The sequence below is a fragment of the Athalia rosae genome, chromosome 5, assembly GCF_917208135.1.
Source record: "Athalia rosae chromosome 5, iyAthRosa1.1, whole genome shotgun sequence".
NCBI lineage: Eukaryota > Metazoa > Arthropoda > Insecta > Hymenoptera > Athaliidae > Athalia > Athalia rosae.
Genome location: NC_064030.1, coordinates 6,288,394 through 6,309,409, shown reverse-complemented (window position 1 = coordinate 6,309,409; position 21,016 = coordinate 6,288,394). Strand labels below are relative to the sequence as shown.

Below are 21,016 nucleotides of genomic sequence, written 5' to 3'. Positions count from 1 at the left end.
ATTTACAGACCTTATTTCCCAGCTTTCTGTACTTTCGCTATGGAACAGGTAGTAATCGAATCTTACTATCTGGTGACATTAATGTATGGAAATTAAATTACAGTGAAATGAGAAATGATGCATTCCCAGTTTTACTGCCATTTATTTACTCAATAATGAAAACAATTCATGATGTGTGCATAATAAATTATCGAGATTCAGGGTAACATTTATTAGTTCACCAAGAACAAGCGAAATGATAGACATTCATAAATCAAAAGCCGATTCATGGTGCATAGGTAATACACAATCTTATCAAAAATAATTTAAATATTTTCTATGGTGAAGAAAGCTTTGAATTAATTAAAAGCTTTGAAGCTTTGAATTAGTTCGGATCGGACTGTAACTCGAGGACATGTTCTATTGGCTTAGGCCTGCCATCTTCTCCGATACGACAGGGCTGCACAATTCCTTCCCTTAACAGAAATACCTATATGGTTAATACCGGAATTAAAACTATTTTTATCACCATAGGTCATAGAATACCTTGTGAGTTTATCCATGAGTTGAGCAAGTTGCAGTGCCTCATATTCTTTTCGTTCTTCGCTCATTCCCTCCATTGGACTAGGCTTTGGACTCTCATAACAGCCAGTTATTGGATTAATTCTGCAAAAGAAGACAATACGTATGTATATTGAGTTGAAGCAAGGTAGAAAACTCACATGGTCACGGATCAACGTATAGTTTAAATATTCACCGTTCCTTATATTTGATGTATTCATCTGTCTCGCTATCCTCAGATTCAGAAGAATAATTCGTTTTTGATTGGCGACCACCCAGAAGTCCCTTGTTTGCAAACATCCCAGCTGCATTACCATATCCTGTGTATTTCACCATGCGTCCAACTGACATGAAGTGTTCGTTAAAATTTTGCATTTCGAAATACTGAACTTCTTACTACTTTATGCTACCAAATTTGCTTACCATTTTCTTTACAAAGTACAAAAATGAGCTCTGCGACCAAGTCTCGCAAATCCGTATGCGGGCTAGTCAGTTGCTGGCACATTCTAGCTCTAATTGTTGTCCCCTCTTCAGGACGTTTCATCACATCTTTTAACGGTGGAAGTATCTAATACCAATGATTGAATTGCAGATAGAAGGTTGCATGCAATATTTCAGAATGGTTTTATGATTTTATACCTGTAATCTGATGTACTTGCGAGCTAAGCTCTCAGCTTTAGAAAGTCGTATCAGAACGGTGAGAACTGGTGAGATATTTTCTGTCAGATCAGCCTCGGAACCAAGTCGCTGATTCAAGAAAGCAAGCATTACAGAAACGGCAGTCATGTTCTTATCGCGATACACTATTTGGTCTCCATTATCACTTTGGACTGGTGGAATTAATGAACTATATGACGTTGTCGGTACTGCTGTTAACAAATTAATGACGTGCCTGTAACATCAATCGTTTGTTACAGATGACAATGCAGCAATATACTGGAATAAAATTGATCTTTAAACTTACGATTTCATTTCGTTTTCATTTGCAACAGTTTCATGAAACAGTAGCTGACGTAGAATGGAAACTAATTTTTTATACTTCTCGGTCTCTGTTTGCTCGTCAATTGTTCCGATGCATAAGTTGAATAGGACTTTCAAAACTTCACAGGCAACAGACACGTCTTCTTTCTGTGGATCCAGATAGATTTAAGTCACTGGAAAAATGTTGATATATCATAGTTCAATGTTAATTAAGCTCGTTACCTTGAGAATAGGTTCAGTTGTAGTCTTGTACTTTCTTGCGATATCGGCAAGTATCTCTATAAGATGAACATCACCATTGAGCTCGTTCTTAACAATATTTCTAGTGTTAATACAGAGAGCAGTGACAAGGAAAAGAAGCCTCAGGTGGAACAGTATTCCCTCATGTGTTAATTCATTTCGGTGTTTACTTATTCGTTGAATAGCATGTGAGAGGCAAGATGTCTGTATGATAAAGGTCCTCACCTGCTTACTATTATATATCAAATTACATAGGAGTTTTAACGCTTCGACCATGCCTGCAAACAACATTAAAAATGAAATAATTAAGTTTCTTATCTCAGAAGCATTATTGTCGTGTTTTGAAATTTGTGATCAAAGTCAAATCTTACGTGCAGAGCTTGAAGGTATGTGCTGATTATTAGTGACGTTGATTAGATCAGCAAATTTCAACAAGAGTCCTGATCTTTCCTCTGTCACTAATTCATCAATGTTAGTTTTGTCTCGGCTATCAGAAATCAAATCTATTATCAAGCTATACTTTTACCAGTAGGTATATTACAGATACTGTTGTTGTTGTTCATTGAACCTGAGTATTCGCAGAGCTGCAAGAGTCATGGCATGTAAAGAATCATATTCGTCATCGCTGAGTACAGTGAATAGTTGAGACCAAATCCTTTTCCTGAGATCATCATTCAGCTCATTGAAGTTTGTTCTTGAGCCATGCTACAATAAAAAAATCAAATAAGAAACTTGAAAAATTATACCTTACTAAAATAGTAATCAAATTAAAATAAATTCCCATTAACTACATGAAAAAAATTCGCTCCACAATGTTGATGAGGTAGGCTGTGCTAAGGGCTTCGTTGACAAGTGCATATAATATACGGCCACGCCTCAAATAAAAATATTTATTCGCAAACCCTCACCTCGTTGATGAACTTGTCGAGCTTTTCAGTAAGTTTTTCGGAGCTCCCTATAAATGCCTCGAAATTAACCAATTCCATTATTATCTTTCTACAAATATTACTAACGCAGTGTTACATTTACTGTACTTTTCTTGCAAATTAAATTAATACTCCGTTAGGCAAATGTAATGTTACATGGAAACATTCCATTCATGATTTGCAAAACTAAAGCACTACACAACATTCACAACCCCGCTGTCACCTGACAAGTTGATTTGAACCGGACATTCGAGCGATTTCGAGGATAAGATCTCACACCGTACACGACGGCTAATAGGATAATGTAATTAGTGGAAGCGGGTAGCTATAGGGAGGGGAAGACCTCCACTACCAATGCCCTCTACTACGAAGCTACGATGATCTGTAAACGCTTTGGTAAACGCCAAACCCCAGTCTTTTGACATTGGGGTGGAGTTGCAAAGTGACATTTGTTGTCAATTTAAAGCAAGGAAATTATCTTGGAGGTGTACATCCACTATCCAGCGTCTTGTTCAGGTACCATTATGCTTTACATTAATCACAACTTCGTTTTTAAGAAATCATGAGTGTTTTCGAATTTAATTCGCCTTTAGATTTCTACGTTATATTAACCTCTGTAAGAAGAAGAAAAATAACTCGTCATAAAATTGAACCCTTCCAATTTTGTTCAACTGTGTGGATACAAGATTCACTGACATTCAGTAAGGGCATACAGCGTCTAGTTAAATGTTACCTCTAAAAAGGCTAATCCAAAATTGGTATCATACATTGTTTACCCTAAACTTTCAACATTCTATTAGTTCTTTCCCTGTCGTGTCAATGATACACAGATGATGGTGTAAAAATAAATTTTAATTTTATGTATTATACTCCAAGTACAGGTCTCAATTCCAGAGCAGCAATGGCTACCGATAAGGTGACATTGGCTGATGCACTATCTAATGTTGATGTTCTCGATGAATTTACATTACCTGATGAACAGCCATGCATTGAAGCTCAACCATGCTCTGTTGTCTATCAAGCAAACTTTGATACTAATTTTGAAGACAGAAATGGATTTGTTACTGGTATTGCAAAATATATCGAGGAGGCTACTGTACATGCTAGTTTGGTAAATTCTGTCACTTTTGATCTAGTTAAACAGTTAACAGTCTCTCCCATTCCCTCATTTTGGTTATTGATCTTCCCTATAGAATGAGCTTCTTGAGGAAGGCTTGGAACATGCAGTGATGTTATATACATGGAGATGTTGCTCTCGAGCTATTCCTCAACCAAAGTCCAATGAACAACCAAACCGTGTTGAAATTTATGAAAAGACGGTTGAGGTTCTGGCCCCTGAAGTCAATAAGTTATTGAACTTTATGTATTTCCAAGTAAGTGATTCATTTGTATTGCTTCATAGTTAAGGCAATGCAACTATACAATGATTTTTATCTATTCAATTAGAGAAAAGCTATCGAGAGGTTCTCTGCTGAAGTTAAACGCCTATGTCATCATGAAAAAAGAAAGGATTTTGTATCCGAAGCATATCTGTTGACTCTTGGGAAATTCATTAATATGTTTGCTGTTCTTGATGAATTGAAAAACATGAAGTCTAGTGTGAAGAACGATTATTCAACGTACAGAAGGTACAGCTTTTTAGAGAAAACCGAGTGTTAAATATTACAATGAATTCATAATTGACTATTGTACTTATCAATATGTTTGGTCTCATGAACATTTTCTCAATCTGTTTTAGAGCTGCTCAATTTTTGAAAGTAATGTCAGATTCGCAAACTCTACAAGAGTCTCAGAATCTGTCTATGTTCCTCGCAACGCAAAATAAAATCCGAGACACAGTCAAAGAGAATTTAGAAAAGATCGCAGGCTATGAAGAACTTCTAGCAGACGTGGTTAACATTTGTGTACACATGTTTGAAACAAAGATGTACTTAACACCTAACGAAAAGCACATGCTAGTCAAAGTAATGGGCTTTGGCCTATTTTTGATGGATAGCGAACTGTGTAATATCAACAAACTAGATCAGAAAAAAAAGTTGAAGTTGGATAGAATTGATAGAATATTCAAAAACTTGGAAGTGGTTCCTCTTTTTGGCGATATGCAAATCGCTCCTTTCAATTACATCAAACGGTCTAAGCACTTTGATTCCTCAAGATGGCCACTTTCATCTTCTTCAAACAGTATGAGTCCACAAGCAGATCTTATGGTGCACCTGCCTCAAATAAGAGAAGATCATGTGAAATATATCAGTGAGCTAGCCAGGTATTAAATAATCGTTTGGATTTCACAGAGTCATGTTACATAAACAAGTTTCTGCTATGCTACTATCTCGTTTTTAGGTATAGTAATGAAGTTACGACAACATATAAGGAGTGTGGAAGTGATGGAGAAAACAGGGAAACAGCTGAATTGGCACTGCGAGGACTACAGTTACTCTCGCAATGGACTAGTGTTGTAACTGAATTGTACAGTTGGAAATTACTCCATCCTACCGACCATCACATGAACAAAGAGTGTCCACAAGAGGCTGAGGAGTATGAACGTGTTAGTAAACTAGTCCATGAAACTGAATGTCATTAAAATTTCTAAGAGTCTAATTTCTGTGAATGAATCATTAGTTACATTGAGATTTCGTTTGAATCGGTAATTAGTTTAACTGCTATTCTTGTAGGCAACACGGTACAATTACACGGACGAAGAAAAGTTTGCTTTAATTGAAGTTATAGCCATGATCAAGGGTCTTCAAGTTTTGATGGCTCGTATGGAAACTGTTTTCATTGATGCTATCCGCAGGAACATTTATGCCGAATTGCAGGATTTTGTACAGCTACTGCTCAGAGAACCTCTCAGAAAAGCTATAAAAAATAAAAAAGATCTGATAAGAAGCATAATCGTATCTGTTCGAGAAACTTGCGCCGATTGGCAGAGGGGCGTTGAGCCTGTGGCTGACCCAGCGCTCAAAGGTAAAAAAGATCCGGACAATGGATTTGGCATAAAAGTTCCAAGAAGAAATGTTGGTAAGTGATTTACTCAAGTTTTCCGTAATCATAAAGCTTTGAACGTGAATTCTGAGGGTTGTGCACAATCGTTTTCAGGTCCATCATCCACTCAACTATACATGGTACGCACAATGTTAGAGTCACTGATTGCTGATAAAAGTGGAGGGAAACGAACACTGAGAAAAGACATTGATGGACAGTATTTAGTGCAAATTGATCAGTTTCACAAAACAAGTTTCTATTGGAATTATTTGTTAAGTTTCAGCGGTACGTCATTAGAAAATTTAAATCCGACGAACGAATACTATTATATTTGAGTTAATTATGTCTGTCATATAATATTACAGAATCGCTGCAAAATTGCTGTGATCTTTCTCAACTCTGGTATCGTGAATTTTACCTTGAGATGACCATGGGTCGAAGAATTCAGGTAAGTTCATGATGAATTGTCATAATACCTTCTACCATCTATCGTTCGATGTACATACATATATCACCAAAATGAATTCTGTTTCAAAGAAATGATTATCGCTTATTGAAATCCGAGTTTTTCACGCCTTGATCATCATAGATTCTACGAGTTTATAATATTCATAATAATACTGTGCAATCTATCACAACATCGTTGTTATCATTGGATGAATTAATCAAATCATTTAATAATCAAGCCCGATCTGTACTTGCATATGTTAATATCTATATATCTTATCAGCAAAATAGTACCGTATGTAATTGATTTCATGACTAGAAATGCCAAGTGCGTCATCAGCACAATGAGGAATGCAGCGACTTGATCACCATGGAGAAGCGTATTCAGGTACATGACTAAGTAACCATCATCTGTTGTAGCCACGTTGTTGTTGTCGTTGTTGCGTTCATTTTGTAGCACCGTTTTGTTGGAATTGCACGCCTGGGACATTCTAAAAGAGATCATAATTTAATTTCAACAATCAAACAATATTTCTGATTTAAGGTTGATAGGAAATTACTTGATCAAATTGACTGCTTAGTACACATGTGTATATGATACATTCCTAAACATATACTGATAGGAATTCTACAATTATTTAACTACGCAATCTCTGAAATTGGTTCATACCTCAGAATAATGATTCTGAGCTATGAAATTGTTCAGCCATTGGATTTACCGACAATTTCTGATGCTCATAGCAGGAAATACATAAAAAAATGTTCGAAATTAGATATTCTTATTCTAGCTTGCATCATTCCTTGTTGGTTGCTGTGCTGTCTTTACCGCTACACATTAATATTTCATTATTTTATATGTGTGATGTTACTAACGATGTAGCACAAACACCATTTAAAGTTAAATTAATCACTATTCTGTGTTTCAGTTTCCAATTGAAATGTCAATGCCATGGATCCTGACCGACCATATTCTGAGGAGCAAAGAACCTTCTATGATGGAGTGAGTGCAGACTTCACATTTCAACATCCTAATTACTACTACTTATCTACAATTCCTGAAATCATACTTCCAAACACTTTATTTACAGATTCGTGTTATATCCTCTGGATTTGTACAATGACAGTGCGTTATATGCATTAACTATATTCCGCAAGCAATTCCTCTATGATGAGGTAGAAGCAGAAGTTAACTTGTGCTTTGATCAGTTTGTCTACAAGTTGAGCGAGCAAATATTTGCCCATTATAAGCAATTGGCAGCCAGTATTTTACTTGATAAGAGATTTCGAGTTGAATGCGTTGCTCTTGGTGCATATCTACTTCCATATCCTCGAGCAAACAGATACGAAACATTGTTGAAACAAAGACATGTACAACTACTTGGCAGAAGCATAGATTTGAATAAATTAATTACACAACGTATTAATGCTGACATGCAAAAATCTTTGGATTTGGCTGTGAGTAAATTTGAATCCGGCGATATTACGGGCGTGGTGGTAAGTAGAACTGATTTTGTCATGAAATAATTTGGCGCCACAACCAGTCACTGTGAGGAGATTATTATTTATTCAGGAACTTGAAGGATTACTACAAGTCAATCGTTTGACGCATAAGCTCCTGAGTAAGTGGCTAGCATTGGACGAATATGATGCCATGTTCCGAGAAGCAAATCATAACGTTCTAGCCCCATATGGTAGGATCACCCTTCATGTTTTCTGGGAGCTCAATTACGACTTCCTGCCCAACTACTGCTACAACGCCGCTACAAATAGGTACGTTTCGATCAATGCCATAAAAACTGTCTATTGATTGGTAATCATGGTTTTTTCATTCTCTATCTATGGAATAGATTTGTAAAATGCAGAGGTCTTCAGTTCGCACAGCCTGTGCATAGAGACAAACCACCTATGATGTCTCACCATTACCTGTGGGGAAGTAAACAATTGAACCTTGCATATAGCACCCAATATGGTCAATACACAGGATTTGTTGGTCCATATCACTTCCGTACAATGTGTAAGCTTCTTGGTTACCAAGGGATCGCTGTAGTAATGGAAGAGCTCCTGAAAATCGTGAAATCTCTGATCCAAGGAAATTTACTCCAGTTTACAAAAACGTTGATGGAAGCAATGCCAAAAGTTTGTAAACTGCCAAGATATGATTACGGATCGCCTGGTGTTCTGGGCTATTATCACGCCCAGTTAAATGACATTGTACAATATCCTGATGCGAAGACTGAATTATTCCACAACTTTCGTGAATTTGGCAATACCATCTTATTCTGTCTTCTTATGGAGCAAGCATTGTCGCAAGAAGAAGTTTGTGATTTGTTGCATGCAGCTCCATTTCAGAATATATTACCTCGCCCTTTCTGTAAAGGTAAGTGGTACCCTATTTAAACGCATCGACATTTATTCACTTACAGCAATGGTCGTTTCGATTTCCCAGATGGAGAAAAACCAGAAACTAAGCAAAAACGGCTGGAAGCCAAGTATGCGGCACTCCAAATTGTGCCTAATGTTGAAGAACTGGGAACTGCTAAGGTGTAAATCCTTTGCTAATGTTATCCTGAAACTCTTGAGACAACGAAAATAATGTTATTTTTTCTTATTGTAGCAAGCAATGATTGCAAAAGAAGGTGACTTATTGACAAGAGAGCGACTGTGTTGTGGGTTATCAATTTTTGAGGTAGTACTGAGTCGCCTGCGTAGTTTTCTCGATGATCCGATTTGGGTTGGGCCACCACCTGCAAATGGAGTTATGAACGTAGATGAATGTACCGAATTTCACAGACTTTGGAGCGCCTTGCAATTCGTGTACTGCATACCAGTTGGAGAAACAGAATTCACAGTAGAGTAAGTCAGGATAGAAATTTACACTGCGATACTTCTCATCTATGGATTCCTAATTGACTACATTTTGTAGAGAACTCTTTGGAGAAGGCTTACATTGGGCTGGTTGTGCCATGATAGTCTTATTGGGTCAGCAGAGAAGATTCGAGGCTTTAGACTTTTGCTACCATATTCTACGTGTTCAACGTGTGGATGGTAAAGATGAAAATGTCAAGGGCATTGTAAGTATGTGAACAGTAATTTTTTTGCTCCTACAAAATCGGAAATACAAGTAGAGTTTCATGAGATCTGGAAGGCCGTGCTCAACTTACAAAAAATCAATTTAAGTATTAACATTGAATTCGGTTTCTTTCAGCACTTGAAGAGAATGGTAGATCGTATAAGACGATTCCAAGTATTAAACTCTCAAATTTTTGCTGTGCTAAATAAGTACCTGAAAAGTGGAGACAGTGACGCAACTAGCGTAGAACACGTCCGATGTTTTCCTCCTCCAATTCATCCTTCCCTTGCACACACTCAGCAACATTATCACGCTCCAGAATATTTGCGTCAAATGAATCACCAGTAATATCACAACAAAATAAGAAGTAAGAAATAAATCATTGATATATACTTCGGATTAGATATGATAATGCTATATCTATTATGCAATGCAATATTTTAATTTAACTTTACTCGTTTAAAAGACGGACTTCATTGGCAACCAAAGTTGACAAACCACGAAGGTTTAATGCTCGTCAGTCGGCGAATTATTATGACACTATAACAACTCAATAAGAGAAAATAGTTTAACCCACCATACAGACCATTAGGCAATTAAGTTATAGTCTAACGATAAAATATAGAAAATTGATAATTTTTATACTTTTACGAAATATTTTACTTGTTCAATCAAATAACTAGCATTAGCTTACTTGCCATCAATTCGAAGAAATGAATCAACCTAGTCTGCCTGATTCTGAAATCATTAAAATATTGCCCAATAAAATTTAGGAAATATAATCACGATTACCGCAAGGAAGTCCCGTTATGTTAGTATATTCAAATATTTTATACAATTCCACTGGTAGAAACAGTGTCATAGAGTTGGTTGTTCATTTAATGTTGCAAATAATTGTACAATAAAATTCACTCATTGCCTATTGATCGTCTACCGATGGCTGATACAACAATTAATTACGATTATGTTAATAATCATTCACTGAAACAATCCATTGAAATAATCATTGTATGAATGATTTTCTCGACTTGTCAATTAAATTTATTTATATCAAATTTTATGCATGTTCTTTTCCCGTTTCGAGTTTTCGGAAAATAAATTTGCTATGGCTATCTCTTATTCAGTAAATTTAGAAAGTTTTTTTTGTAATTTTACCGTCTGGTTTGCGTACCCATTATTGAAAATATGTTACAGATGACTATTCCAACTGACAATGTTATTAAAGGAAATCACGTAAACTGAGTATTTTAGTTCTAAATATTTTTATAGAATTAAATTTCTAAATACTTACAATATTCCCATTTTTGTATAAAAACCAAAAGTACTGTATTTTGTTCAAACTGATACATCGATAAGCATTTTTACATTACATATTACAAACGTATGTACAAGTACTAATAATAATTAAATGATATGAAGAATATTTTGTTTCCTTCATAAAACATTTAAAACAAAAATCTCCAGATTATGTTTCTAAGTGAAATATGATACCTGAACTTGAAATTTTTTTTTACCTAACATAAGTCGGAAAAGAAATCTGATGCATTATTCACTTTGCTACTTGGTAAATTGTATTTCGATAGCTTCTTTCCATTACCTTTTCTGGAGTCTGTGTTATTCAATGTCTCAAAGTACTCAACGTTCCAAAACTTCACATCATTGTCGTGTGATGTAGATGCTATAAGCGAGCCATTGTTACTTACGTCTGTAGCTTCCACGGACATGCTATGCTGCCCAACCACACCCAGATGTCGATAAGGAAACACATTTGTAGCTCTAAACAGTTATTTACTTTGAATTGGACATGATTTAAACACGTGCAATTCAATTTCATGAATATTCCTACAAAGTTGATCAAATGTAGAAAGAATCATGTTATTCATACCTGAGTATTCCATCTTCACCCGCAGTAACAACAATGTTCTCAGTAATCGGTACCATACAGTTCATTGATTTCTTCGTAAGACTAGGAAACTCATCAGAATGTAGACCAAACTCTCCCCAGTTAAATACATACATTCTTCCTTTACTACTGCCCGCTAGCAGTTTAGATTCTGATTTAAATAAACCTAAGCATGTCAGCTCCTGCTCGTATTCCTCAGACTAGAAAAAAGTTTGGATGGTATTTCGGATTTGCTCACATAAGAAAAAGAAATATACATATATATTTGTACCTGGACATGCATTTTCCTGGCAGGCATATTTAATGTCGTAAGAGAACCATCTCCACTGGCACAAGCAAGATATTTTTTTTCACTGGTTGTAACCATAGCGCTCACATAATCTTCCATTTCTTTCAATGAAAATAATGGTGTATCTCCCTTTTGTCTCAAGTCCCACACTAGAAAAAGTCACAGCAGATAACATATGAACATTGGTAAATCTGAAATTCACGAGTATGTAAAAGTCCTCACATTTCACAGTCCCACTATCATCACCAGTTGCAAATTGATTCTCATCTATCACAGTCATTGTATAAATAGGTTCTCTGAAAGGCAAGTTTGAATTGGTAATGGGGATATCTTAATGTAAAGAATTCATCTGTACTACAGAAAATCGACTTTTGAAAGATTACTCCCTAACAAAAGGGACATAGAGTCTCCATCAGAGACATAAAAAAATAATTCCCAAACTTACTCATGACTATTTTCATAAAGTCTGCAAAGTTTTTCAGTTTCCACATCTGTGAGCATGATAGATTTGTCTTTAGCAGTAGAAAAAAGTGTTTTACCATCCTCACTGAATTCTATATCTCGGCAAGCTTTCATGTGTAACTCTAATGTAGAAACTAATTCTGTAGCTGCATTGTCATATTTGTAGCTAAAAACAAAAACCAGATTTATTTTTAACTTTAGATGTTTAATTCAAGGTACCTTAGCACCTTAGTATGTATATATTTCTTGTGAAAAGTTTAGAAGTATCTGTCTAAGGCTAGTTCAGAAATAATATTGGAAGGGATGAATTGTACTATCACACTTTGTGGTGATACAGTCAATCAAAAAATCAAATTGTAGAACAAGTTACGAACAGAAGTACATCTCCAGACATGCTCGCTAAAGCAATTAAATTCTTGACAGGATGAAAAGAAATATCAATTATAAAATCATCAAGCTTGATATCTGGTGGATGATCGCTATGTTGTTCTCTGGATCTTATTATGGCCTTAACAACTTCATCTTCTTCGTCATCTTCATTTAATGGCAGACCTTCTTGACTTCCACCTTTGGAAAAACTTGATCAAGTTACGCCATGGAACAAGCAGAATTATATGTGAAAAAAAATACATTAAGTAGGTTCTTAAAAGGCCGTGTATTCACCTGGAACATTAACAGAGGAAGAAGGCTCTGCATCAAGTATACCATCATTTGAATCTGAATCATATTGGTCAAAGTCATTGTCATCGCTATCACTGTCGCTGCTGTCACTCATGCTAACATCGCTGTCACTGCTATCACTTTCATCATCACGCAAGAAATCATCTGGATAAAATTAAATTGAATATTGAGTAGGTGCATGGCATAGTTACAATACAATATTCCAAGTGTGTCTTGTGGTTTATAAAGGCTACGGCTGTTTAACCTCAAACGATAAGTCCAGCACCATTGATGACACATTGCAAAAAAATTTATTCAGAATAATTGCTCACCTTTAAGTCTGCCCATTTCCAGAATCATATTGAAATGTTGAGTATTTTTCGATAATGATTTCGAATTTAATAGTAAACTAATATTTTATTACCACCGCTATCACTGAATCGCTATCGACAAGCTCAACGCACACGACACACGTGTCAAGGGAATTTTGGGATTTGGTTACAATTTGCTGATACCTTGCTGTTGCTGATACACGTTCAGTGTTTCATTCACAAGTGGGAGTGAGATGGAAAACGAGATGGTAAAGACGTCTGTAGATGTACGCCTATGCCAAAAATATAAAGGACACAAGATACAAGTATTTCAATTTATTTCAAAACATGTAGAGTGATTAAGGATGAATATTTTCTTCTAGATCTAAAATGATCTTCCCTTGCACTGACGTTGAATTTCAATACAAATATTTCATGGCCCAAACATTACCGTGGGGTAAAAATCCGTCAATATCACTGAAGTAGGGAAAACAGGGAATTATTGGAAAAAAGATGTATCAATAGGATGCATGGGCGCAATTCACATAGTGACAGTTGTGTTATAATGTAAAAATTATGAGCTGAGAAAACTCTTGGATGCGTTAAATTTCGTTTCTAAATATTTGAAAATATTAACGAAATTACACAGTGAGATGAATCAATGATCAACGCCCTGAAGCTGGTAAAGCCCGTTCGTTATTCATAGGAGTTACAGTAACATTTACACCATTCATTTAAAATATAACAAATTTCAAATTGTCACCTTTACGGCAAATTGATGTGAATTCTGCTTTTACTTTCTTCAGTAGTTATGAAAAAAAATCCGCTATCAAGCATGACGTTTCACATATTTTTGAATTCCCCGGTACCATTGGCATTAAGCATAAGAATATTCGGATTCTCTTTTTCAAATGCTGTCGGGTCTCTACCGCCAGGTCTTTCTTCTTGTCCCCACTCTCCTAACACACCTCGCATGACGTCAGGTTGCCCACGCAGCTGCTCCTCCTCTTTCTGCAACATTACTAATGGTTCAAGGTCAAACGTAAGATGTTCTTCAATTCAGATTGTTGAGCTAATTCAGGAAATTGAACACTAAGATATGCATCTATACAAAATGTTTTACGAACCTGCTTGTCTCTAAGGGCGAATTTGTCAAACATGTTGGCATAAATTTGCTTTTCTTTGGCTAATTGTTCTTTGTGTAGTTTTTTACAGGCTAGTAACTGACTGGTAGCAGCTGTGTTTTTAGGATTAACTCTGAGCACTGCTTCAAAGTCCTGCTGTGCAAGTTCAGGGGCAGAAAGAACGAGGTTTGCTTGTCCCCTTCTGAACAATGCTTTTTCATTGTCTGGGCTCAATGCCAATGCTTCTGTGCAGGCATTTCTGGCTTCCGTATTTTTATTAGTTTTCAGATAGCATAAAGCAAGATTTAAGTATGCTGACAAACGAAGATCCTTTGCTTCTGCTTCAACTTCTCCATCTTCGTCATCACGCGAGTCTTCAAACGCAGTAACAATTTTGTTGTACATTTTTATGGCTAGTCCAAACTTTCCTTCCTTGAAGTAAGAAGTTCCTTTTTCTTTGAACAGGATTACCTGCTTTATCCGCTCAGGACCAGGCATGGTCCAACTTTCAGAAGCCTATGGAATAAATGAAGCGTAAGCCCTGACTGAATTTCAGCACTGCATGAATTGTAGACGGGTTAATTTTGAGGTAATAAACACCTTTTCGAAATTTTTCAGCTCAACAACATACTCAAGATCTGCATTTGGCGGAATACTGAATTTAGTCTCACCAACGTCCTTGAATGCATGTTTGCCTTTGATTTTGAGCCTTGATTTTTCGCCCATCTTAAAACTCTTCAAAGCTATCTCTATGCCGTCAATAATGCCCACATCCTCACCCTCGCCCAAATTGAATTGAACATCCCTTTCATCGAACACCTTTCCATCATATTTACCGACCAAATGTACTGAAAATGAGTAAACTCAAGTTTAGTCAACAGAAGAAGCAATCACATTATTAGAGGTGATCTTAGACCTACCATCGACTAATGCTCCATCATTTGGTGTCAAGTGACCTGTTCCAGTAACTATTTGGAATTTTTCGATGCTGCCATCTCCATCAGGGCTTAAATCTGCTCCTTTCCAGTCAATCATTTCAATCTATAAATCGAATAGCATGAAGTTGATATCTACCTTTTGCAAAAAATTTCCTTTATTTACCTCAAACTTCAGTGTGGCATTAGGGGGGATCCTGGGAGGGCTACCAGCAGCACGATAAGCATAATCAGGAGCACAAGTTAGGATAGCTACTTCTCCTCTCTTCATGGTAGCCACACCAATATCCCAAGCTTTGATAACACTTTTTTTTCCCAAATCAAATTCAAATGGTTCATTGCGATCCTTGCTCGAATCGAACTTTGTACCATCCATAAGAGTACCGGTGTAATGTACTCTGACCTTGCATCCTGCTGCAGGAGTCTCTTCCCCAATTCCTTCTTTGATAATCTCTTTCAAAACCCCACCATCTTTTTTGGGGGAAATATCAACTGCAGCCATTCTGAATGCATTGAAGAGAACAGTGATATGTAGAATAATACCTATACACTATACCTGTATACTGTTGATAATTAGAATGTTCAACAAGATATTGGCTTCGATTTTAATTTCAATTCAGCATTGATTCAATTATGATTGTGCTGACTTAAAATATTCTTCAGGAGTCACAAATCGTTGTAAATCGAATGGAATTGAATAAAGAGTATGTTATTCCAAACGTATTTAGATAAGTAGATAAAGAATTGAGTTGCATTGTAAGTAACCAAAACTTACGTTATTTTCTATGGATTATAGTATCCTTCCGTTGCTATGAATGGAAAATAAAGAAGTCTGAATTTTTCTTTGAAGTTGAACGTCAACTGGCTTGCACGAGAATGAGAACGAATTGTTTCTCAGTACCTGATACAGGAATTAATCGATTCCGTAGAATTTGCTAGAACAGCCACAGAGAAATGTTTGTCAGTTTATTGTTCCTCGTGGAACAGCCACCGGCGACAATTCATAGTCCAGCATTGCCAACTGCCTGAAAAGTTCATTGGAAAAGTGTGGTTCAGTGTGGTTTTCAAAGGTGGTTTCAATTTGGTTTCGAGATGACTGCCCTGTCGTCGATCAAACATTAGTACGAAACGGTTGCCTAGGCAGCCTAGGTAACGAAAATTTCTACATGATGTAAACAAAACCATTTTGCAGTAATCTGACAGTCTACAATTAACCAATTTTGTCATAAATAAACGTATAAAATGACATCTTTAGATCTGAGGCAGCAGAAACTCGAACAACAGGTTTGAAGTCATGACGATTATTTTCAATGCACGCCTAGAATTAATGCTTCGATCTTAAAGCATTCACTTAGATTTTAACCTTTTCAATATTTAATTAGCTTCACGCTTCAACCTAGATATCGAGAAAATGTATTGCTCCACTGCTTGGAGCATCACACAAAATTATCAATATGAGCAGTTACCTGTATTAGCTAGAATTGCAAGTGATATCGAATACGTAATTGTTTCTCAAAACCTGTTAAGGCTATGATCACATTCACACATTAATTTATGAAGTATGAAACAATACTCTGAGCTCCTCCTGTCATCATATTATCATTCCATATTCTAGAGACAAATAATAGCACAGAAAATGAAACAAAAGCGGCAAAGTGGTGCGGGTGGAATGGTGCAGGCATCTAATATTTCCAGTACGACATATAATAGCCACTCAACAAAGTGGTTAAATCCAAACAGAGAGCTTCATGGTAATGTAACATAATGCATGTGTTAATCTTATCACAAAATAATAAGTCAACACATGACCTCATGATTTATTATCCCCAAAATGTCATGACACAATATTTTCGTTATCTAGTTTGTGACTATTGTACCATCTTTATATTTATTATTAAGATCTGCAGGCTCCAATTTTCATATTTGCAAAGCTCTAAATTAACATTGATGCATTCATGCATTTTGATAACACGTTACGATTATTAATTGAAAAAACCATTATTAATAAATCTTGAGGGTTTCCATTTCATTGTGCAATAGGGTATGACGGACCAATGCAGTTTACAATGTCACCCGGAAACCCTGACATAGGTGTATTACAAGAAAATAGAGGAATTGAATCCGAAGTGACAGGTGATTATTTAAATGTAAAATAAACAGTCAGTCCAAAAACAATCATCTGTGATATTATAATTTTGGGTGCAAGTAAACTTACTTTTTTTTCTGTCTTCTAGTTAATATTTTAGCATTTCACAATAGAATAGTTGTATCATATTATTGTTTTTTTTAACTGACTAAAAGTTAAAACCGATATAGCAAATTGAGAGCTGTAATATTGCAGTTTTGTCAAGGCTAAAATTGATCTCTGGATATTACCGTTCCTTATTTTATTATTAATGTGAAAGAGAAAGAAAAAACACCATTATTTTTAATTGCTCTACTTTAAACAAGTTGAAATTGAGCACATAAGATTCACTCACCCGAGTGATTGATATAAATTTGAATGCTATGATTTCCTTCAGATATAAAACCGGAAAGTGGATTTTATGATGGTACTGAACGTGGTGACGGGGCAGATGAAGAATCATCACCAGTGGATTTGAGATCTCCATCTGATGTGCTTCACAGCCAATCACCTCTGAGAGTAGCTCCTGTAGATGGGCCCATAACAGTTATTAATAGTGACAATCATTCTTCGGTACATAGATTGTTCAGATTATGAAAAATCTTTCAGCAATAATACTTGCTCACCAATATTTTTTAAAACTATTTTGTCCCCACAGAGTCCTGAGCTGGAAGGAAATGTTGAAGGCAATATTGAGCAATTCGTGTTGCAACCAGCTAATAAAAAAATGCATTATAAGTGTAGGATAACACGTGATAGAAAAGGAATGGATCGTGGTTTATATCCAACTTACTTTCTGCATCTGGAACGAGACTATGGAAAAAAGGTTTGAATAATAATGTTCTCAGTAGTATCGTCTTTTTGAATTAGCTACACAGTTTTTCAGATAACCTCACCTAATCCTGGTCCTAACAGGTTTTTCTATTAGCTGGGCGAAAGCGCAAGAAGAGTGCAACCAGCAATTATTTAATTTCTTCTGATCCCACTGATCTTTCAAGAGGAGCTGAATCTTATGTTGGAAAATTGAGATCTAATCTTTTGGGAACACAATTTACTGTGTTTGACAATGGGTATTCACTGATGAAGAGTGAAAAACGAGAAGAGCGTACTAACCCCCGGCAAGAACTGGCTGCAGTGGTTTACGACACCAATGTCTTAGGGTTCAAAGGGCCTCGAAAAATGACTGTTATCATACCAGGGATGACATCGGACCAACAAAGAGTACAGATTTGTCCACGAGAGGATTGTGAAACCTTACTTGGTAGAAACAGGTTTCATTTAGTATTAGATTATGTTGAATGAATCTAACAAATGTTTGATTCTATTGACTCACATCGTAATTTTGTATTACAGAGTGCTGGAAAATGAAAAACATGGATAACTTGATAGAGTTACATAACAAAACTCCTGCATGGAATGATGATACACAATCTTACGTACTCAATTTCCATGGTCGTGTTACACAGGCTTCAGTGAAAAATTTCCAAGTTGTCCACGATAGTGATGGTAGTTATGATCATTTAGTGTTTAGCTGAAATAAAACACTGATTAATGATTGGTAATTGAATTCAATCATTTTTTATATTTGTTGCAGTGGACTACGTTGTGATGCAATTTGGACGTGTGGCAGAGGATCTTTTTACAATGGATTATCGTTTTCCACTCTGCGCACTTCAAGCATTTGCAATTGCGTTAAGTAGTTTTGATAGCAAATTAGCTTGCGAGTAAATTACTTTCAAATTAGGATGTTGGGAAGTGTCGATTGCAATAAAACTTGCTCATATTTAATTAAAAGGCTAGGTAAAGGACAATCAATTTAAAAAATCAATGGTTTATGGACTAAGAATAGTATTGAAGATATCAAGTCTCGTGAAACCTAAAAGCAACAATAATAACTATAATTCTAACTATGTGTTCACATTCCGATAGATATAATATTTGCTTAACACTTTACCAACTGGTAGCGGTTAAGCATTTCTCACGGGCCGCTTGGTCGCAGATCTTTCCTGGCACCAGCTCTGTTTCAAAATTGGGAATAAAATCAGGAAGTTTGCAGAAAAAACCAACTAATAACGAATGACAAATGCTGGCTGATTGCCATAGCAAAAGATTGATTGGTTACCCATCGGTAAAGTGTTAACTTTAATTCATATCATTTGTATAAAAATAATTGAAAATTCTATAGATTGCAAATAATGTGTCCGAGGTGCACAAGCATCAGGTTCATACGATATCATTCCATAATTCCCCGTCATCTCATCTCAGTATTATGATAGATTTATCAGATAAGTTTCTCAGTATATGATCGCCCAGTGTCTAGACTATGTTCAAAGGCGTAAATGTGGTGTTAATTCTCAGATCACTACGGTGTGAATTTCAATATATTATTAATGCAATCTCAAATTGTAAGGCATGCTTAAGGCTCGCCAAATCTGGACTGTAATCTAACGTCATATATTTGATCAAGCATATATCTTGAATGATGTATTCAGATGAAATTAATGTTACAATTTTGGGGTAACATTCATACAACAATCTACCGTGAAACATTATCAATATATATATGTGATAGGTTAAAGAGGTGAAAATAATGTGGACTTTCTAGAAATGAGATAATCAAAACAAGAGTTTTGCATTATGTTATAAATAATTTACACTGCTTTTATATTCCGAGCAACAAATTTTCACAAACGTTCCAAATATAAGGACCCAATGTGTATATATTTTTCAGTGCGTGTGGGTCTGTTCAACGATCAATGGTATTTTTGTGACAGACTATTAATTACTACCACGTACTTACTGAAGTGTGTATTATAGAGAAGGATAAGTTACTAATTGTATAGAATTAAAAGTAATTTTAACATAGGAAAAATGGTCTGAATAAAATTTATCAAAAACTGCCCACATAATAGTTCAGCAAATGACAAAGATTTGTTTAATTCGTGTTAAAAATGTGTTACGAAACATGGATGAAACTATGGTTATCTCCAGAGCCAAGGCAGCGGATCGCACTAGATATGATGATTTATGATAATTATCACAGGATGATTGTAATATGTTAGGCATTGCATAATAAATCGATTCATATTTTGTCAGTAATGGTCATATATAAGCCAATTGAACGAGTCATTCGACAGAAAAGTCTGCGTTTCATAAATACTAATTCTTTCAGATTATGAACCAGCAAAATCCTGGAAGAATTTTCAAGTCAAGTATTCGATTTGAAAAAGTTGTTTGTTCCCTACATTACTGGATGCTTTCAAAGTGTGCCTTGTAGAACGCTCTTGTCATGTACTTTTTCATAATTTAGACGCATACATATAAATTTGATTGTTTTTCATACGCTTGAAACTGTTTTTCATACGCTTGAAACGATAAATTTCCTTGTATTACATTCATATACACAGACAACAATATGGATTACTCTGAGGTATAAGCATGAAGTGCAGGTCAAGTGAAGTTGCGAAGAATTTATATAATTTTTCAGCAATAAATGCTAAAAATAACTGAATGTAAAAAATTCTGAATATTGAATATATCTGTATCTCTTATACCTCTCATCTTCATACCTCTGATTGACTTAAGCATTAGGATTAAAATATTGGTGATTGAGATATGAAGTACTATTTCATGTATTTCATGATTATTTCATCAATCAACAATAACTTGAACTGATGCATTTTTAGAATAGTAGAAAAGAGAAAAAAGAAATGTTCTCATTTACTACTTTTACAGTAAAAAATAAGTATTGGATTCATACTTTTCCAGTAGGTACATGCTGAATCCAAGTTCAGGGCATCAGAATTATGTATTATATTAATTTATTCCCAAAGGGTGTTCATAGTTTAATAATTTGCAGTGTCCAATTTCGTGTATTCAGTAAATATTTCTTCAAATCTACTAACTTTCCACACACAATCTAGTCTATGATTATGTTTATTATTGTCGATCAGCCCTATACTATATTATAACTGAATATTTTGGTGTAACAATGTCATTGAATAGCTTGAAACTATTAAAT

The 21,016-nt window shown here is 35.5% G+C and overlaps 5 protein-coding genes across 10 annotated transcripts; 2 read left to right on the top strand and 3 right to left on the bottom strand.

The window, feature by feature from the left end:
* Positions 1–118: 118 nt before the first annotated feature.
* On the bottom strand, positions 119–2,956 carry LOC105685911 (synembryn). The gene is made up of 10 exons (XM_012400392.3): positions 2,670–2,956; positions 2,330–2,466; positions 2,133–2,248; positions 1,744–2,039; positions 1,505–1,668; positions 1,180–1,432; positions 964–1,108; positions 737–884; positions 526–645; positions 119–455 (listed from the first exon to the last, which is right to left on the bottom strand). The coding sequence occupies exons 1-10, from the start codon at positions 2,745–2,747 to the stop codon at positions 365–367; spliced, it is 1,548 nt and encodes a 515-aa protein (XP_012255815.2). The 5' UTR covers positions 2,748–2,956; the 3' UTR covers positions 119–364.
* A 109-nt stretch (positions 2,957–3,065) lies between these two features.
* LOC105685865 (cytoplasmic FMR1-interacting protein) lies at positions 3,066–10,609 on the top strand. Of its 4 annotated transcripts, none has more exons than XM_012400306.3 (18): positions 3,066–3,203; positions 3,569–3,798; positions 3,881–4,060; positions 4,134–4,315; positions 4,426–4,950; positions 5,028–5,232; positions 5,360–5,705; positions 5,784–5,954; positions 6,035–6,117; positions 6,436–6,504; positions 7,043–7,116; positions 7,205–7,610; positions 7,687–7,886; positions 7,964–8,493; positions 8,563–8,657; positions 8,731–8,969; positions 9,040–9,187; positions 9,322–10,609. In XM_012400306.3, exons 2-18 carry the CDS (start codon positions 3,589–3,591, stop codon positions 9,532–9,534), a joined length of 3,876 nt encoding a protein of 1,291 aa, XP_012255729.1. In that variant the 5' UTR covers positions 3,066–3,203; positions 3,569–3,588; the 3' UTR covers positions 9,535–10,609. The 4 variants fall into 4 exon arrangements, with proteins under 4 accessions (XP_012255729.1, XP_012255731.1, XP_012255727.1 ...); XM_012400304.3 differs by having other exon boundaries at positions 3,072–3,203; positions 3,564–3,798; XM_048655104.1 differs by lacking the exon at positions 3,066–3,203 and adding an exon at positions 3,281–3,388 and having other exon boundaries at positions 3,564–3,798.
* Positions 10,488–13,152, bottom strand: LOC105685869 (WD repeat-containing protein 55 homolog). Of its 2 annotated transcripts, none has more exons than XM_048655117.1 (8): positions 13,016–13,152; positions 12,504–12,665; positions 12,215–12,407; positions 11,824–12,006; positions 11,601–11,674; positions 11,361–11,527; positions 11,072–11,289; positions 10,488–10,962 (listed from the first exon to the last, which is right to left on the bottom strand). In XM_048655117.1, exons 2-8 carry the CDS (start codon positions 12,613–12,615, stop codon positions 10,701–10,703), a joined length of 1,209 nt encoding a protein of 402 aa, XP_048511074.1. In that variant the 5' UTR covers positions 12,616–12,665; positions 13,016–13,152; the 3' UTR covers positions 10,488–10,700. The 2 variants fall into 2 exon arrangements, with proteins under 2 accessions (XP_048511074.1, XP_012255737.2); XM_012400314.3 differs by lacking the exon at positions 13,016–13,152 and adding an exon at positions 12,833–12,999.
* Positions 13,133–15,839, bottom strand: LOC105685868 (FK506-binding protein 59). 2 transcript variants are annotated; one of them, XM_012400312.3, is made up of 6 exons: positions 15,646–15,839; positions 15,037–15,373; positions 14,856–14,976; positions 14,536–14,783; positions 13,939–14,451; positions 13,133–13,822 (listed from the first exon to the last, which is right to left on the bottom strand). In XM_012400312.3, the coding sequence occupies exons 2-6, from the start codon at positions 15,370–15,372 to the stop codon at positions 13,655–13,657; spliced, it is 1,386 nt and encodes a 461-aa protein (XP_012255735.2). In that variant the 5' UTR covers position 15,373; positions 15,646–15,839; the 3' UTR covers positions 13,133–13,654. The 2 variants fall into 2 exon arrangements, with proteins under 2 accessions (XP_012255735.2, XP_012255736.2); XM_012400313.3 differs by having other exon boundaries at positions 13,660–13,833.
* Positions 15,840–15,969: 130 nt separating this feature from the next.
* Positions 15,970–20,090, top strand: LOC105685870 (protein king tubby). The gene is made up of 8 exons (XM_012400315.3): positions 15,970–16,154; positions 16,486–16,621; positions 16,911–17,003; positions 17,393–17,568; positions 17,654–17,821; positions 17,911–18,256; positions 18,349–18,501; positions 18,590–20,090. Exons 1-8 carry the CDS (start codon positions 16,113–16,115, stop codon positions 18,721–18,723), a joined length of 1,248 nt encoding a protein of 415 aa, XP_012255738.2. The 5' UTR covers positions 15,970–16,112; the 3' UTR covers positions 18,724–20,090.
* The last annotated feature ends 926 nt before the right edge of the window (positions 20,091–21,016 follow it).

Bases quoted from the DNA above. Each gene is read 5' to 3' on its own strand.
- LOC105685911 (XM_012400392.3), bottom strand. From the start codon at position 2,747: ATGGAATTGGTTAATTTCGAGGCATTTATAGGGAGCTCCGAAAAACTT. The intron at 1,109-1,179 runs GTATAAAATCAT...CATTGGTATTAG, and splicing joins GCAAGTACATCAGATTACAG to ATACTTCCACCGTTAAAAGA. The intron at 456-525 runs GTATTCTATGAC...ATTTCTGTTAAG, and splicing joins CTCATGGATAAACTCACAAG to GGAAGGAATTGTGCAGCCCT.
- LOC105685865 (XM_012400306.3), top strand. From the start codon at position 3,589: ATGGCTACCGATAAGGTGACATTGGCTGATGCACTATCTAATGTTGAT. The intron at 4,061-4,133 runs GTAAGTGATTCA...CTATTCAATTAG, and splicing joins TGAACTTTATGTATTTCCAA to AGAAAAGCTATCGAGAGGTT. The intron at 5,706-5,783 runs GTAAGTGATTTA...AATCGTTTTCAG, and splicing joins AGTTCCAAGAAGAAATGTTG to GTCCATCATCCACTCAACTA.
- LOC105685869 (XM_012400314.3), bottom strand. From the start codon at position 12,860: ATGATTCTGGAAATGGGCAGACTTAAAG. The intron at 12,666-12,832 runs GTGAGCAATTAT...AATTTTATCCAG, and splicing joins GGAAATGGGCAGACTTAAAG to ATGATTTCTTGCGTGATGAT. The intron at 10,963-11,071 runs GTATGAATAACA...ATAACTGTTTAG, and splicing joins GGTGAAGATGGAATACTCAG to AGCTACAAATGTGTTTCCTT.
- LOC105685868 (XM_012400312.3), bottom strand. From the start codon at position 15,372: ATGGCTGCAGTTGATATTTCCCCCAAAAAAGATGGTGGGGTTTTGAAA. The intron at 14,784-14,855 runs GTAGGTCTAAGA...ACTCATTTTCAG, and splicing joins TGATGGAGCATTAGTCGATG to TACATTTGGTCGGTAAATAT. The intron at 14,452-14,535 runs GTGTTTATTACC...TTTATTCCATAG, and splicing joins AGCTGAAAAATTTCGAAAAG to GCTTCTGAAAGTTGGACCAT.
- LOC105685870 (XM_012400315.3), top strand. From the start codon at position 16,113: ATGACATCTTTAGATCTGAGGCAGCAGAAACTCGAACAACAG. The intron at 17,004-17,392 runs GTGATTATTTAA...GATTTCCTTCAG, and splicing joins AATTGAATCCGAAGTGACAG to ATATAAAACCGGAAAGTGGA. The intron at 17,569-17,653 runs GTACATAGATTG...TTGTCCCCACAG, and splicing joins ATAGTGACAATCATTCTTCG to AGTCCTGAGCTGGAAGGAAA.